The sequence below is a fragment of the Pezoporus wallicus genome, unplaced genomic scaffold (genome assembly GCF_028554395.1).
Source record: "Pezoporus wallicus isolate ANWC-B61680 ecotype Strahan unplaced genomic scaffold, APGP_CSIRO_Pwel_v1 contig_7904, whole genome shotgun sequence".
NCBI lineage: Eukaryota > Metazoa > Chordata > Aves > Psittaciformes > Psittacidae > Pezoporus > Pezoporus wallicus.
Window position 1 is genome coordinate 405,124 of NW_026639904.1, and position 16,461 is coordinate 421,584.

The 16,461-nt window shown below is 40.8% G+C and overlaps 1 protein-coding gene across 6 annotated transcripts in view; it reads left to right on the plus strand.

The window, feature by feature from the left end:
• The window catches only part of ZNF827 (zinc finger protein 827), a 105,668-nt gene that overhangs the window by 37,113 nt on the left and 52,094 nt on the right, over positions 1-16,461 (plus strand). For all 6 annotated transcript variants that reach the window (XR_008973075.1, XR_008973076.1, XM_057416731.1 and 3 more), the window contains exon 4: positions 8,768-9,251. Coding sequence is in view for 4 of the 6 variants with exons in the window: in XM_057416731.1 (XP_057272714.1) it covers positions 8,768-9,251 (484 nt within the window). In the remaining 2 variants the exon portion in view is untranslated. The remainder of the gene's footprint in view (positions 1-8,767; positions 9,252-16,461) is intronic.

Here is a 16,461-nt window from a genome sequence, read left to right on the forward strand (position 1 = left end):
CAAAGTTTGTGAGAAAAATAAAACCTATAGTAGGCAAAGAGTGATAATTAGATTGCAAAAAGAAAGCAAGGACTGAGTAGCCAGAAGCAAATATAACAGTGAACGGATTCAGCACCCCAGTCCTCTTATGCTCTGATTTTGCTTAGAGATGGAAGTTCTCGGAAAAAAATCTTACTCTGAGTGCTTTAAAAATAACAGCAAAAACCCCTGTTAAGTTCCACAAACAAAAAGTGAATACCAATCCTTCCTTTCCTGTGCCTCATAATTAGAAGGGAGTCTGTGCAAAGCATTACCCCAACTTTAAGGAAGGGGAAAGAAAATATCTATCTCACCAGTAACACAAAATTGGAGGAGGTGCTGCTGTTTCTCTCAACCCTGCTCACCATTGTATTCTGTTAGGTGGGATCATGTGTATCTGTAACTGTGGTACATCTGTATGGGCCAGTGTGTCCTTCTTAGGATGTCAGTTGATGGGTAAATCAGCAGGGCTGTTGCTTTTATGTATGAAAAGTTGATTTAAGAAACTGCTTATCATAGCAGAAAAATTAGTATGTCAGTAAAAACCTAACAGAAAAAAACCCCTACAGTGATACAAATGATGTGATAGGGGCATAAGATGTCTGTAAAAGAAAATCATGTGTTCTTCTACTCAGATGTTCTGAGCGTGTCAGGAAAACCATGGACTTAGGGAATCGATTGAAATTTATTTGGTCTTTAAAAAAGCCTTTGGCAAAGCTCCTCACTGAGAAGCTGCCAAATAAATTAAGCAATGTGATGTACTATGGCTAATTAAAAATTCACCAAGAGACAGTAAAACAAAGGGGAGGCAGGAATTAGCAATTTTAAGCGTGACAGAAGGCTAACAGAGAGGTATTCCATTACTAAGTGGAATTGTGTGTATTTTAGCAAATGTGATCTGCACAAAATGATGTCTGTGGGTAAGAGAATTGTAGACAATACAACCTTGTGTGCATGAATCAAAATCTGAAAAGGTAAAGCTTAAAAGGGAACAAAAAGAGGCTCTCTGACAGATCAACAAGGGGCAAATGAGGTTATTGTTGACAAATACAAGGTACTGCACATTGGAAACAAGAGTCTAATAATGCACCTGGTTGTCTGATATAATGAACTACTCGGGAAAAATATCTGGGAATCATTGTAGACAGTTCAATGAAAGCCTTTTCTTAGCATGTGCAGCAGTGGCTAAAAAAAAGTACATTAGATTCTTGAATGTCTATAGAATAAAACAGAAATAACCCTGAAAATATTACAATGCTCTTATTAACATATGGTGTGCTGCCACTTACAATACTCACTTTTGGTCACTGCTTCAAAAAGACGTGTCAGAGATAGTAGAGATTTTAAAAGCTGGCAATCAAAATGATTAGTGTGATGGCAAGAACTCCTATGGAAGAAAGAAGCTGAAAAGAATGAGACTGCCAGGAGGGTGAGAGAGGTGTGATCAAAGGTGCGAGGTGTGATCAAAATAATGCATGTGATAGAGAAGATAAATGGCCTCATTTTTTTTTTTTTTTTGTCTTGTGAGAATGCAGAGGCAGAAAGAGAAACCAAAAGAAACAAATAAAGAAATGGCTAACAGATAATTATTACCCAAGTGCTCAAACTAGTCCTGAAGTTTGTAAGGAGCATTGTCATGGTTTAAGCCCAGCCAGCAACCCAGAACCACACACCCCCTCACTCACTCTCCCTGCTTCCTCCCCCATTCCCGGAGGGATGGGGAGGAGAATTGGAAGAATGTAACTCCCACAGGTTGAGATAACAACAGTCCAGTAACTAAGGTATAACACAAAACCACAACTCCTACCACCAATAATAATAATGATAAGGGAAATAACAAGGGAAGAGAAAACTGCTCACCACCCGCCGACCGATACCCAGCCCGACCCAAGCAGCGATCTATCCCTTCTGGGTAACTGTCCCTAGTTTATATACTCAGCATGATCTGCTATGGTATGGAATACCCCTTTGGTTAGTTTGGGTCAGGTGTCCTGTCTCTGCTTCGTCCCGACTTCCACTTCTCCCTGGCAGAGCATGAGACTCAGAAAGTCCTTGGTCAGAGTAAACATGACTTAGAAACAACAAAAAACATTGGTGTTATCAGCGTTGTTCCCAGCCTGAAAGTCAAAAACACAGCACTGCACCAGCTAGTAAGAAGGAGAAAAATGACTGCTGCTGCTGAACCCAGGACAAGCATATAGTTCTATTGAAAATTATTGCATATGTCATAGCAAGCACACACTGAAAAAACTGTAGAACCGTGAAGTATTGAGACTGGGAAGCCTGTAGGGTTAAAATGAAGATGATGCAAGTACTTTGCCCAGTCAAGGAGACTATCCAAAATGAAATTAAATAAATTCAGAAGGGAGAAGTCCTTAAATGTTTCTGATACAAGTCAAAAAGTGGATTTGTTGAATTTTCAAATAACCAGTCTCTGTGAGCAGGTTGTGCACTCCAGTTTGTTGCACCATAATTCAGAGAGATCATAGAATCATAGAATAGCTAGGATTGGAAAGGACCTTAAGATCATCAAGATCCAACCCCCTGTCATGGGCAGGGACACCTCACACTAAACCGTGTCACACAGGGCTCTGTCCAGCCTGGCCTTGAACACCACCAGGGATGGAGCATACACAACTTCCCTGGGAAACCCATTCCAGTGTCTCACCACCCCTACAGTAGAGAACTTCCTCCTTATATCCAGTCTAAACTTCCCCTGCTTCAGTTTTAACCCGTTACTCCTTGTCCTATCACTACAGTCAATAATGAAGATTCCCTCCCCAGTATCCTTATAGGCCCCCTTCAGATACTGGAAGGCTGCTATGAGGTCTCCATGCAGCCTTCTCTTCTCCAGGCTGAACAGCCTCAACTTTCCCAGCCTGTCTTCATACGGAGGTGCTCCAGTCCTCCTGATCATCCTCATGGCCCTTCTCTGGACTTGTTCCAACAGTTCCATGTCCTTTTTATGTTGAGGACATCAGAACTGCACACAATACTCTAAGTGAGGTCTCATGAGAACAGAGCAGAGGGGCAGGATCACCTCCTTCGACCTGCTGGTCACGCTCCTTTTGACGCAGCCCAGGATACAGTTGGCTTTCTGGGCTGTGGACCCATACTGAAGCCGGCCCATGTTCATTTTCTCATCGACCAACACCCCCAAGTCCTTCTCTGCAGGGTTGCTCTGAATTTCTTCTCTGCCCAACCTGTAGCTATGCCTGGGATTGCTCCGACCCAGGTGTAGGACCTTGCACTTGTCATGGATAAACTTCATGAGGTTGGCATCAGCCCACCTCACAAGCGTTTCAAGGTCCCTCTGGATGGCATTCCTTCCCTCCAGGGTATCAACCGAACCACACAGCTTGGTGTCATTGGCAAACTTCCCGAGGGCACACTCAGTCCCACTGTCCATGTCAGCGACAAAGAAGTTAAACAAGACCGGTCCCAACACCAAGCCCTGAGGGACGCCACTCGTTACTGGTCTCCAGCCGGACATTGAGCCATTGACCACAACTCTTTGCATGCAACCATCCAGCCAGTTCTTTATCCACCAAGTGGTCCACCTATCAAATTGATGTCTCTCCAATTTAGAGACAAGGATGTCGAACGTTTTACACAAGTCCAGGTAGGTAACATCAACTGCTCTACCCCTGTCCATCAGTTCTGTAGCCCCATCACAGAAGGCCACCAAATTGGTCAGGCAGGATTTCCCCTTAGTGAAGCCATGCTGGCTGTCACCAAGCACCTTGTTGTTTTTCATGTGCCTTAGCATGCCTTCCAGGAGAATCTGCTCCAAGATTTTGCCAGGCACAGAGGTGAGACTGACTGGTCTGTAATTCCCTGAGTCATCCATTTTCCCCTTCTTGAAAATGGGGGTTATATTTTCCTTTTCCAGTCATCGGGAACTTCACCTGACTGCCATGATTTTTCAAATATGATGGACAGTGGCTTAGCAACTTCATTTGCCAGCTCCTTCAGGACCTGCAGATGGATTTCATCAGGTCCCATGGACTTGTGTATGTTCAGCTTCTTAAGATGGTCTTGAACCAGCTCCTCTCCTACAGTGGGCCTAGGGTCTTCATTCTCACAGTCTCTGCATTTGCCTTTCAAGACTTGGGTGGTGTGGTCAGAGCATTTGAGAGTGAAGACCGAGGCAAAGAAGTCATTAAGAACCTCAGCCTTCTCCAAATCCAGGGTAGCCAGCTCTCCCAATAGCTTCTGGAGGGGGCCTATGTTGTCCCTAGTCTGTCTTTTATTTGCAATGTAACTGTAGAATCCCTTCCTGTTATCTTTAACATTCTTAGCCAATGGTTTAATTCTAACTGGGCCTTAGCTTTCCTAACCTGGTTCCTAGCTTCCTGGACAACATCCCTGTATTCTTCCCAGGCCACCTGTCCTTGCTTTCACCTTTTATAAGTCTCTTTTGTCCCCTTGAAGTTTCCTCAGGAGCTCCTTACCCATCCAAGGAGGCCTCCTGGCTCTCCTGCTGCACTTCCTTCTAGTTGGGATTCAACACTCCTGAGCTTGCAGCAGGTGATCCTTGAATATCAACCAACAGTCTTGGGCCCCTCTGCCTTCTAGGGCTATATCCCATTGAACCTTCCTAAGCAGGTTCCTGAAGAGGCCAAAATCTGCTCTCCTGAAGTCCAGGGCAGTGAGCTTGCTGCACGCTCTTCTCACTGTCCTGAGGATCTCAAATTTGACCATCTCATGATCGCTGCATCCAAGGCTGCCCTGGAGCATCACATTTCCAGCGAGCCCTTCCCTGTTGGTGAGCACGAGGTCTAGCATGGCACCTCTCCTTGTCGGCTCCTCTATTACTTGCAGAAGAAAGTTGTTTTCTACACAGTCGAGGAACCTCCTGGATTGCTTGTGCCGAGCCGTACCGTCGCTCCAACAGATGCCAGGGTGGTTGAGGTCCCCCATGAGAACAAGGGACTGCGAGCATGAGGCTGTTCCTATCTGTCTGTAGAGTGCTTCATCCACAGAGTCCTCTTGATCAGGCAGTCTGTAACAGATCCCCACAATAATGTTTCCCATCACTGTTCTCCCTTTAACCCTGACCCTCAAACTCTCTGTTGATTGCTCACCTGTCCCCAGACAGAGGTCCATACTCTCCAGCCTATCCCTAACATAAACAGCAACTCCCCCTCCCCACCTGCCAGTTCTATCTTTTCTAAAGAGCTTGTAACCTTCCATTCCAACATTCTAGTCGTAGGAGCCATCCCACAATGTTTCTGTGATACCTATTATATCCCTATAGACACATAAGCACATATCATATCCACATAGATCCAAATCTGTCAGCAGCTGAGCTCATACTGGGACGCTGCAGAAAACTTGTCAGCTGCCCTCATGTCTCCTTCTACCTGTGGCTCTAGGAACAGCCTAGTTGAGTCTGAAGAGGACATCTGATGGTTTGTGCAGCATTAGCGCTGTGTAAGAGCCATTCTCTTGTCTCATGGAGGGAGAAGGCAGCTTTTTTGACTGTAACACTGTGTGACCTGGATCTCCCCTGTGGCTTTCTGTGTAGCTCTACAGGGTTTCTTGTCTCTTATTCTGCAGCAAGTAGTTGCTGCCTTGACTTTTCCCTCCAAATAGCATGGAATGGCAATTCTTGGCTCTTTTAGCTGGTGTCAGATGAGTAAATAAGGTATTTTTTTTTCCTTTAATGGGACTTTAATTCTTAGCTTCTAATTCTAATGGTGTTCAAATTTTAAAATATTTATATTTGATAATTAAAAAAATATGTTTAAACCTTATGGTGAGACTGGACCCATTGAAGTCTAAATATTTGACTTGATGTTGTTTCATGTCGTTTTTTTTTATATATCTAAAATTCTCCCATTTAAAACTCTAAATATTTGGTTTTGAATTCTGTCATTCCTTGGCTGCAAGTTACAAGCATACTTTATTTTAGAAGAAATCCATTGGTGATCCTGCTATTGTCTTTGGGAGGAGAAAAATCCAAATCAGATGAATCAGTCTCCCCTATTCTTGTCCATTCTCAAAAGTTACTGCAGGGGTGGCATGCCATACATGGTAGGCTCCCACACAGAACTTACCACCTGACTGCAGCAGTGGCAGCCTTCAGAAGGTGTAATATTGATTGTGCTAAGGGGCATCTAGTGGTTAAATATGTAGGCAGAGAAATGTTGATTGAAGGGGATCCTGTAGAGAATCCCTGACAGGCAGAATCTCAGTGGGTGTAAGAGACAAAGTTGCCATGGTGAGAGTGCTTGCTACCATTTGTACATCTTGATGCTCCTGATGAAGAAGAGTGCTTACATACTTCTATTTTCACAGACCATCCTGTTTCCAGTAGTGTAGACAGTCAATCTGGTTGATATTTCTGTTGCAACCTGTTAATATTTAGAATTAATTGTGCTGCTATTTTTCTGCAAGGTTGTTGCTTGAAAACTGACTTAGGTTCGCATTAGCTTCTAATTTTTTTGTTGTCAGGTGCAATTATAAGATTCCAGAATTATTTTGTCTGTAAATGTCATGTTTATACAATATTGAGAATGTCATTCTGTAAAATGGCTGGCCAAGAGAAATTCTCTGTTGCCTTCTGCTTGTTTAGTACCTAATCTCCAGAGCCCTTGAAAAACTACCAGATGAAAAGTTATACAGCACTAATGAAATATGTATTCACTGAAAGAAAAAAGGACTGAAAGAGGAACATCTCTCAGCTTCATATTTTAGCAGATCTGAATTCAGGTCATGTGTATGAGAGATGGGAATCATAGAATGGTTTGGGTTAGAAAGGACCTTAAAGATCGTCTGGTTCAACCCCCCTGCCATGGGCAGGGACACCTTCCACTAGACCAGCTTGCTCAAAGCCCCATCCAACCTGGCCTTGAACACTGCCAGGGATGGAGCAGCCACAGCTTCTCTGGTTAACTTTTTCCAGTGTCTCACCCTCAAAGTGAAGAGTTTCTTCCTAATACCCTGCTCTAAATTTACCCTTTTCCAGTTTAAAGCCATTTCCCCTTGTCCTGTCACTACATGCTCATGTAAAAAGTCCCTCTCCAGATTCCTTGTAGGCCCCCTTTAAGTACTGGAAGGCTGCTGTAAGGTCTCTCTGGAGCCTGCTTTTTTACAAGCTTAACAAGCCCAACTCTTTAAGTCCATCTTCAGAGGAGAGAGGCTGGATACGAGCTTGTGACTGAATTCCTCTTACTGTATAGAAAATTATTCAGGCCAAATCTACTACCATGGGAAGCTCCAACTGAACTTTTATAAAGCTGTGTTTGGGAAATGCTACTGTTTCCCAGGGCTCTGCAGTGTCTGCAACCCCTACTTGAGATCTAGATCTCAGTTCTGCGGGAAACTGCAAAGTGCTGAAAACCTTAGCTAAAGCTAGGTTTTCCATGCTCCCTAGTGTAGAGCTGAACTTTGATTAGAGCTGGAGCCCTCAGGGCTTTTTGGACTCTCAGGCTAGAGCAGCGAGCCTTGGATCCCTGGCACAGCTGCTGCTTCTGAGCCAAGCCAGGGAACGGGGAGTGCCACTCAGTAGGGTAGGGGAATCATGCCTTGTTTGCCGAGAGTTCATCAAACCTCTCCATATTTCAGGTGAAATATTGTGCGTTCAACAAATTGCCATTTTCCAACAAAAATCTGTCTCACTGAAAGGTTTCCAACCAACTTGAGTCACAAGTGAAAATGAATGTGTGGAGCTCAGCCTGGTGCCAGTTTGTTCCGATCCCATGTTCATCAATTAGTAAGAAGCAAATGTATGTATTTGCCAGTCTTTCTGCAGGGAGTACTCTGGAGTGCTGCTGTCAGGATTTAAAATTCCTTTGTGAAGCTATAGGGAAAAAACTTTCCAATATACCCGCCACTATTACATGGGCTCAGTTGTTCCTTCCTTTTCGTAAGTACCGTGTTAAACATGGAATTGAATAACTGTATGTATATAGTTTATATTAATGAGTGTGCCTGTTCAAATAATGTGTAAACCATTACACATGGGTGGATGGATAGAATTTTATTTAAAAGGTAATCAGGATCGAGCCTGGGGACACTACGCATTGTACTCATACTGGAGCATGCAGTTTCTATAAGAAAGAGCCTGTAGTCAAAATATGAGGACAGGAAGATTAACTGTTATCATTAATTGACTGATAAAATGGAATAAATGGCAGATGTTTATATTTTATCATAACAGAGCTGTTTGTTTTCTGGTAGAATTTATTTGTAACAAACTGTTTCAGTACTACCTTGGTATTGCCAGGTGTTGTGTCTTTACTCTCATGATGCAAAAGTCAATGACGCATGTTGCTGTAAGGGTGTTGTTTTGCTGGTTTGCTCTGGACAATTGTTATTTCTGAGGTTACACAGAATGATCATGCTTAGCACATAATAGATAAGGGGGTTCTGTTTGTTTGTAATCAAGAAAGCTACCACTTATGGCTTGGAAGTCTTTTTATACACAGACAGGTCGTGAGGATCTGATTGTACGAACTGTTTGATCCAAAGCAGACTTTATCTTTTCCATGCTGGAGAAACAGATGTTCCTGATTTTTTATTTTTTTTTTTTCAGTTGAGTCTGATCTTTACGTTCATTGACTTATGTGTAAAAGAATCCTACTGTTCCTAGTGCCTGACCTCTTTCCAAGTGCTCAGGATGAAGAGTTAATTAGTTAACTTTTTTGAAAATGGTGGGACGAGTGTAGAGCTGAGATTTCTATAATGCTAGTAAATTCTTTTCTGCTTAATACATGCTTTTATCTTTCACCTCTTGAACTAGGTTCATCAGCATCAAGACAGGGGTGAGACCTTTCAATGCCAGCTATGCCCTTTTACCTCCTCCCGCCACTTCAGCCTGAAACTCCATATGCGTTGCCATCAACATTTCCTCAGGACAGAATCCAAAGTGAAGGAGGAAATACCAGAAACTGAGGTGAAGGGGTCACCACAGGTAAATAGTGACTCCTGCCTGGGACCACAGAGGGAAGGAGGTGGACCTGACCTTACAGGATCAGCATCTGTATGTAAAACACCTGATGTGGCTGAGCAGCCAAGTGGAGGTATTCCACCTTTACTAGTGAAAGAAGAGCCCAAAGATGACAGTGGCTTATCAGCTGCACCTTTTGCTCTTAGCACTGTTGACAGAGTGCCCAACAACACAAAGCTGAAAGACTCCTCTGACTTTGTGGCCAGTACAGCATCAGCACTATTCAGCCAAGACATCTCTGTCAAGATGGCATCGGATTTTCTTATGAAGCTGTCAGGTAATTTTTCAGCAAGGGGCAACATCAGCTGCTTCTTTACAGCCTAAAAACCACTTTGCCTCGGGTTTGCTAAGTCATGGAATTGCAGGGAGAAAAACATTACAACTTCTTAATTTATGATTTCTTGTTTCTTCTGATAAGGAGTGGTGCATGATGGGTGGAAAATGGTGAGAGGAGAAAGGGATTTTGCTGTTTAATTGGTAGGACTGGGAGAGAGAGTTTTCTATCCAGGATTTCATGTTCATTGACAGTTACCTGGCAAGTCTCACTTGGTGTGTTTTTCAGACATGCTGAGTACTTGTAGTTCTGGTTTGGAATTACTGAGGGTCACAAGTACCCAGCATGTTAGAAAATTCAGCTCTTAAGTTTTCACCTTTCCCCATCTGTTTAAATAGGACTAATAAGACTGGTCACTTTTCCATCACAGTAATATTTGGGGTCTAACTATTAAATATGTGTGAAGTATGAATGTTACTGTATTTCTTGATTATTAACACTAAAAAGGTAGTCCTAGAGATTCATGAATATTTTTTCAATTTTTTTTTTTTTACTATTTTACTTTAAATTCATACCTAATGCAAACCACGTGCTTATTATGTTTTCTTTCACTCTCAGATTATTGCTCTAAGAATGATACTTATAAAGCTCTAAGAATGAGACTCTGAAGTTGCAGATATGTTTAGGGTGAATCTTTTATGTGCTCTTTTATTGATTTGACTGAACACTTCAGAACTGTTAAAGAGCAAGGAGTCAGAAAAAATGCCACTTGAGAAACTCTGTTTCACAAGGAGATGGCAGTCCCTATGGCAAGTTTTAGACCAGAGATAAAAGATATCCTTTTCATTAGAAAACAATTGATCACCTTTTTACTTTAAATGGAGTGTAAGTTGTATTTTAGCAAACCTTATTGTCAGGTAAACTAAGGAATTAGCTCTGTCCTGATGCCATTGCCTTGGTGAAACTGCAGCTGTTTATTTTTTAGAGGCTTGCTGTCTTCATCTGCCCAGACCTTTATACCTCTGGGATCACAGTTCTCTGGGGAATTGAGTAGAATGGGTAAACATGAGAAATCAAGCCTGAGGCTTCATGGAGCCAACCATGGAAGAGAGTTGAGGAGAAGCAGGAGGTGAAATGAGCTGGTACAAGTGGTTTGCTGTGTGGGTTGGAAGAAGCAACAAAAGCCTTCCCTAAAAAATAATAATAAACTGTTGGTATAACTTATTATTATGACCAACAACAATTGAGCATGGCTGAGTGTGTTTTGATTTGCTTGTACATTTTTTTTTAATTGAGTTTTAAACGTGGACTCTGTATGAAATCCATTTTTTATGTTGTCTGACAGCTGTCATATATGTGTTGTTGTTCTGATATCTATCTTAGGTTTGGATTGCTGTGCACTGAGTGTCTCTACACACTAGCTGTACTGACCTATAGAGTGCTCATGATGGCTGCATGTAGCAAGAATGAGAGCAGAAAGCAGGAGGGGGGAAAGCCTGAAAGCTGAGAAAACGTAACATTTTGATGTGGGTTTTTTTCATGTAGCAATTGAGGGGGAGCTGTTTACAGTTTGGCAGACGGTCATGTTTTCAACGTCTGATCTACTGGCATCAGAAAAAGGATACAAATGTCGATTATTCATGCAAAAGGCCTATGCAGTTATTTTATGGTGACTTACTAAAGGTCTTGAAACCTGACTTGTGTGCACTGTTACCTAGCAACATGTTATAAAGTCACTGGGGGAGTGAGATGTATCTGTAATTTTGTATGTGTGCATATTTGGATAAAAATGTACTGCCAGTCACCAAGTTTACTACACAAGAACAGCAATGTTGAAAGGAATTTCTTTTCTCCTGAGATTTATATTGTGTTACATACATTTAGTTCATGCTTTCCTCCATACAATGTGTGTAAATTTAGAGTAGAAGTAATTCTTTTCTGGGAAGTTGGCTAAGTATTACCTGCATTTTTTTGACTGCTTGCTGTGCTGAACCAAGCTCCTTTGAGTGATTTTTTTATTACAACACTCGCTTGTTAGGCACATCAGATCTTCGATTACTCGCCCTACCTTTTCCATGATATAAATCTTTTGACATCTCAAATTGTATATGCCAGTTGTAACAGCCAACACAGATTTGTCAAGACCAAATTATGTCAAAACAATCTAATTTTCTTCTCTGACAGCCCTTGTGGCTAAGAAAGAAACAGTAGATAGATATATAGACTTCTAGAATCTGGCATTTATTCTTATTGAATATTGATGGTTTAAATGAACATTTATTTTTGCTTGCCAATGTTTATTGCATGTTTTCTTCTTGGTTGGTGTCGTTTGTATGCCTCCAGTTTCACGGGAAACCTCAGAGACAGTTGATTTTCATTTCTGTGCAGTTTCAGCATCTTTTTCCAAAAGTGTGACTCAGAAAAGTGCTTGTCTCCCTTCAGACTCAAGAGGTGCAGTTTCCACAAGTTTATCTGGTGCACCAAGGCTGAAAGAGAGTATAAAATTGGTGTTTATTAATGATTATGATTTTAAAAATCTTAATAAGTATGTTTATAAACTTGACTGAGTATTATTTCTAATTGTGCAATGCAGTACATTTTCTAGCCTAGAAGAAGTGGGTATCAGATGGCTGGAAAATAGTACATTGCAAATAATTAACAGTTAGAAGAGTCACATTCAAAATAGATCTATGCAAAATGTGCAAGTGTTCAACAAACAGTTGCACAAATACAAACCCAGGAACAGCTAGCTAGGTAACCGTTCTGTGGGAAAAGGAGTTGACAATGTCATAGTGGTACTAAAAAGGCAGTTATTGTACTGGGGTATATACAGAGAGAAACAGCCTCAAAGAACAGAGAAATGGTCCTGCTCTTCGTCCTTATGAAGTCCAAGGGTTTGGCACTGTAGTTTGTGAAGAGTGTGGATGGTTGGAAAGACTTCAGAGGAGAGCATCAAAAATGACTGGAGATTTAGCAAACATGTCCAGTGAAGATGAATAAAAGGGAGTGAGGTTGTGAGGCCTATAGAGGAGACTAAGGAGAGTCATTAATAAGCCTTTAATGCATTAAAGAGTTTGTCTTGGGGAGAAAGAAATAATCTGTTGATTCATCATAATTATAATAAAAAATAGTGGGCTTATGTTGCTGTAGGGTTTAAGTCAGCACTAGAAAAATCTTCATAAAAGTTGAGGCAGTTAAAACTCTATGGTAGTGTGGCTGGAGAGATGGCCATGTCTGCCACTGGAGAATTTTAAAAACAGGTTAAATGACTACCTGTCAGATATGTTGGATCACATATTAGGCAGTAGGATGGACCAGATCTGTGTATGTGTATCTCAGCCAGTGAACCACAGGGCATTAGAAGCAGTTGCAAGAAATTTTATCTGAACATAAACAAGCAGCAATATGTAGAGAAGCAAAGTGGGGAAAAAATTCACAGATGTTCAGTGTTAGACCTGATTTTGAGTGGCGCAGAAACGAATTGGATGACATTGCTCAAAATGGCCTCTGAAATTTTTTCAGAAAGGCTTAGGAGAGCTTATGTTTAAAGAGGTTGGGAAATATTGCTGTGGGTGACCTCTTGAGATCCCTTCAGCCCTTATTATGTTCCATTGCTTGCCAGAAAGATTTTCAGTTACATGTTTTATGAAATAAAGCATAACACATAGCACCAAATGTAAATCTAAAAAAAAAGAACAAATCTTGATATTTGTTTTTCCCCGATTCCATTCTTTACGTCCTAGTTTAAGGTAGGAGATTCTTTTATGTTCTCAAGAAATTCAAAGTGTTCTCTGAAATTTTATTTAAAATTTGAAAGGGTTAATGTTTGTAAAGACAATTATCAGATGACTCTTAACCTATAAACAGAAGAATATTTAAGCATGGGCAAGTTTTTGCCTTCAAATCTTCCCACTTCAGTAGGACTTCTTTTATGCTTGAAGTTGGACAACTACTTTGCTGGATCAGTGCTTTGCCAGAATGTTTCCTTACCCCAGTCCATTAATTCCATGTTGAAACTTTGTAACTGCATTCATATCTTAATTTGCAGAGTATTTGCTTTTCCTGTTTCAAAGATTTCAGTGGCAGATGTTATCTCTACATCTCTTTAAATACTGATGTCCTTTCACCTACTTCTAGGGCTTTAAGTTCTTTTGTAATAAAAAATGGCTTTCACAGTGATCCAAATTACAATGGCCGGTGTACTCTAGTGAAGCTATTACTGTGCCTGTGTTATCTGCTGCAGTTACTTTTCATAACATTCAAAAAGAAATGAATCCCATCAGAATGAATGGGATTCTTGCGCTATTGATCTCAAAGGAATTCTGTGTGGAAACAGTAATTGTAAGGCATACTTCATTGCTGGCCTCTCTCCACATCTTCCCTGTGTTCACCAAGTGTGTTACTCTAGAAAGCATGCGTCAGTCTCTTATCTTGTGATGGTGTATGTTATGAAGTGTGCCCTGCTTCTGCAGTTCTTTTAATGTTCCCCAAGTTACTTGCATGAAAAAGTTTAAAATAGAGAGGAGGAAGGAGAGATAACATTCTGAGGGCCTGGGGCTGCCCCTGTTAAACAAATGAGAAACCATGTTTTCTCCCAGTTTAAGTCATATCTGCTGTCACTATTCTGTGAAGAGTAAAATTTTTATTTTGGAAAATAATGCCACCATGGGGTTTTGGTGACTGTCCAAAGTACTTGGACTTTGCGTTCATGTTTTATTAGCTGATTCTGTTAATGGGATTATGAAGTAGTAAGTCATCAGACTGCTACGTACAAAATATTAGTAGATAAGCTAAGTAATCACTTGGATTATTTGTTCTGTTTGGTTCTTAAAAATTACTGCATTCCTTAAAGGTAATACAAGTAATTTGAAATGTTTTAGATTTGCCATTGACAATACTGGACTGACTGGCTTTAACTCTTCAAAGAGCTATTTTTAATAAAATAAAAGCATGTCTAATTAAATTGTTATAATTGATGCATTTGTGTAGTGGGTTCCAAAGAAAAGACCATGCTGCCTATATTTAGGATTCAGGGTTGATGCCAGAATGTAAAATTTCAATTAGAATATGTAAGAGCACAGGGCTGGCAATTATTGAGCTACATCCTTAATTTAAAAATACCTTGAATTCCATAATGCTGCTGTCAGTGTAAATACCCCAGTGTCATCAAGATCTCTCTTTGAAGTGTCTCTCCAGATTCACAATTTCCATATAAATCTTTAATTTAAAATAAAACTGAAAAGGGGCAATAGCGCAGCTAATTAAGACTTGGGCAAATAAAAGCTTGTAATAATCTTTGCCACTGATGTATCGCTACCCTTATAATCTCTTTTTAGCAACTGCTAGTCTTCCATCCACAATTTCCCACCATCCTTAAAGGCATACCCCATCATGCTTCACACCTTGAAGGAGTACGTAGAATTTAGCAAGATAAAACAGTGTAGACTCTGCTCTAATCCACTCTTTTTAAATGCAGAATAACAAATACTTTTTTGTGTACTCAGCCCAATACAGCTTAAAAGAAGACATGAATATGATTCTGGACCAGCCCTGTGCTTACAATTTAGTTTTAATATCTATACAAACTCTTAGAGTATAAGACTAAACTCTTTTGCTTCCTTGATTACACCATTACTCTGAGCAGAAGTCCTAGCTCATGAGCCTTTCTGTCACATCTATCCAAAAGGGGAATTGGAGACATTGTTATTTCCATCATTTCTGATTGTTTTGGGTGTTGTTTTCTTAAACAAATATAAAGGTCAGTCTGGTGGTGTTTTTCTCCTTCTCTGTTTCTGCTCCTTTGTAGAGAGAAGAAATATCTATACTACTAACAGTTATTTCCTATCAGATACAAATTTCTCTTTGCTCCTTTCACTCTCCTCCTTTTTTTTCTATAGCTTCCTCAGAATTTTGCCTATTCTACTGTTATTTTTATTTTTATCTGGAAAGAAGATGGTCTTGGCAGATATTACGACCTTGTTTTGGAAGTAGGACTTTGGCAATGTAACAGATATCTTAGGGCTTGGGGGGATGTGTCATCCTACAGGTGCCATAGCAATTTGCCTAATTCTTCCATTCTCCTTGGACTAGAACGTTGTGAAATTCGGGGGGACAGTAGCAGGATTGGTCATTTTTCAGTGCTGTGTCTCATTTTGCTTGACTACAGCTCCTCAAATACAAATCAGAATCATAGAATGGTTTGGGTAAGGAGGGATCCTAAAGATTATTTAGTTCTATGCCATGGGCAGGAACAATTTCTACAAGGCCAGGTAGCTGCTTTAGAGAAGATCGGGATAGTTAGCATGTCTTTCCTTAATCTCTCTTACATATTTTTAACATACTTAAGCAAGATTGTGTGAAAGACCTTGTATTCTAAGTGGTCTCTGGAAGCCCAGAGGTGGCAAGTCTTGGCATCATCATACTTCTCATGATTGTTTATTTTGTTGATCCACTGTTTTGTTAAAAAGAAATGCTGCAATGCTGAGTGCCCTTGAGTAATAAGTTGGGTTTTTATCAATAGTTCGCGTCCTCTTCCTTGTAGCCCTGTTGGTTAGTTTATTTGGCTGAGAGCAGAGTAGAGGGCTTTGAAAATGGGATGTAATTGAGTTAGAGCTCCCAGCATGGTTAGGTAGCAGGAGGTGCTCTGGGATAGATTAATACGCCAGGGCAGAAGGCACTAGAAAGAAATGAGGGACCATCTAGGTTGCCAGTAGAACAGTATTTCTCCTTTTGGGCCACTTACAGTGTAGATAGCCTCGATGTTTAATAAGCTGGACACAATTTATCAGCCCAATTGGATTTTAGTCTGGAGATTCTCCAGCTGGTTCCAATTGCATAGATTTTTCTTGCAAAACAGTTAGCTCACTAGAGGCTTCTACTGCAGTGTTTGTACCCCTTACTCAGTTCTTGAATATCAGCAAAATATAAGCCCTAGTCTTCATGCAGAATGCCAATACCTACCTGCACATTTCAATTACTAGAGCGAAACTGGTAGAAGACTCAAGTCATATTCTTTATTAACTATAGCTGCCTTCAGAATATTGGTGCTCAGTGTTAGGGAAATGTGTCTTCCAAATACTGCAGAACTGATCTGTCAGAGGTCCTTGGTTTCTTATAACTGCCACATCTCACAAATTACCATGTGCAATGAAAAGCTCCGTATATCATTCAGATACTCTAGCTCTGGCAGGACGTTTCTTCCTCAGGTAGAAGT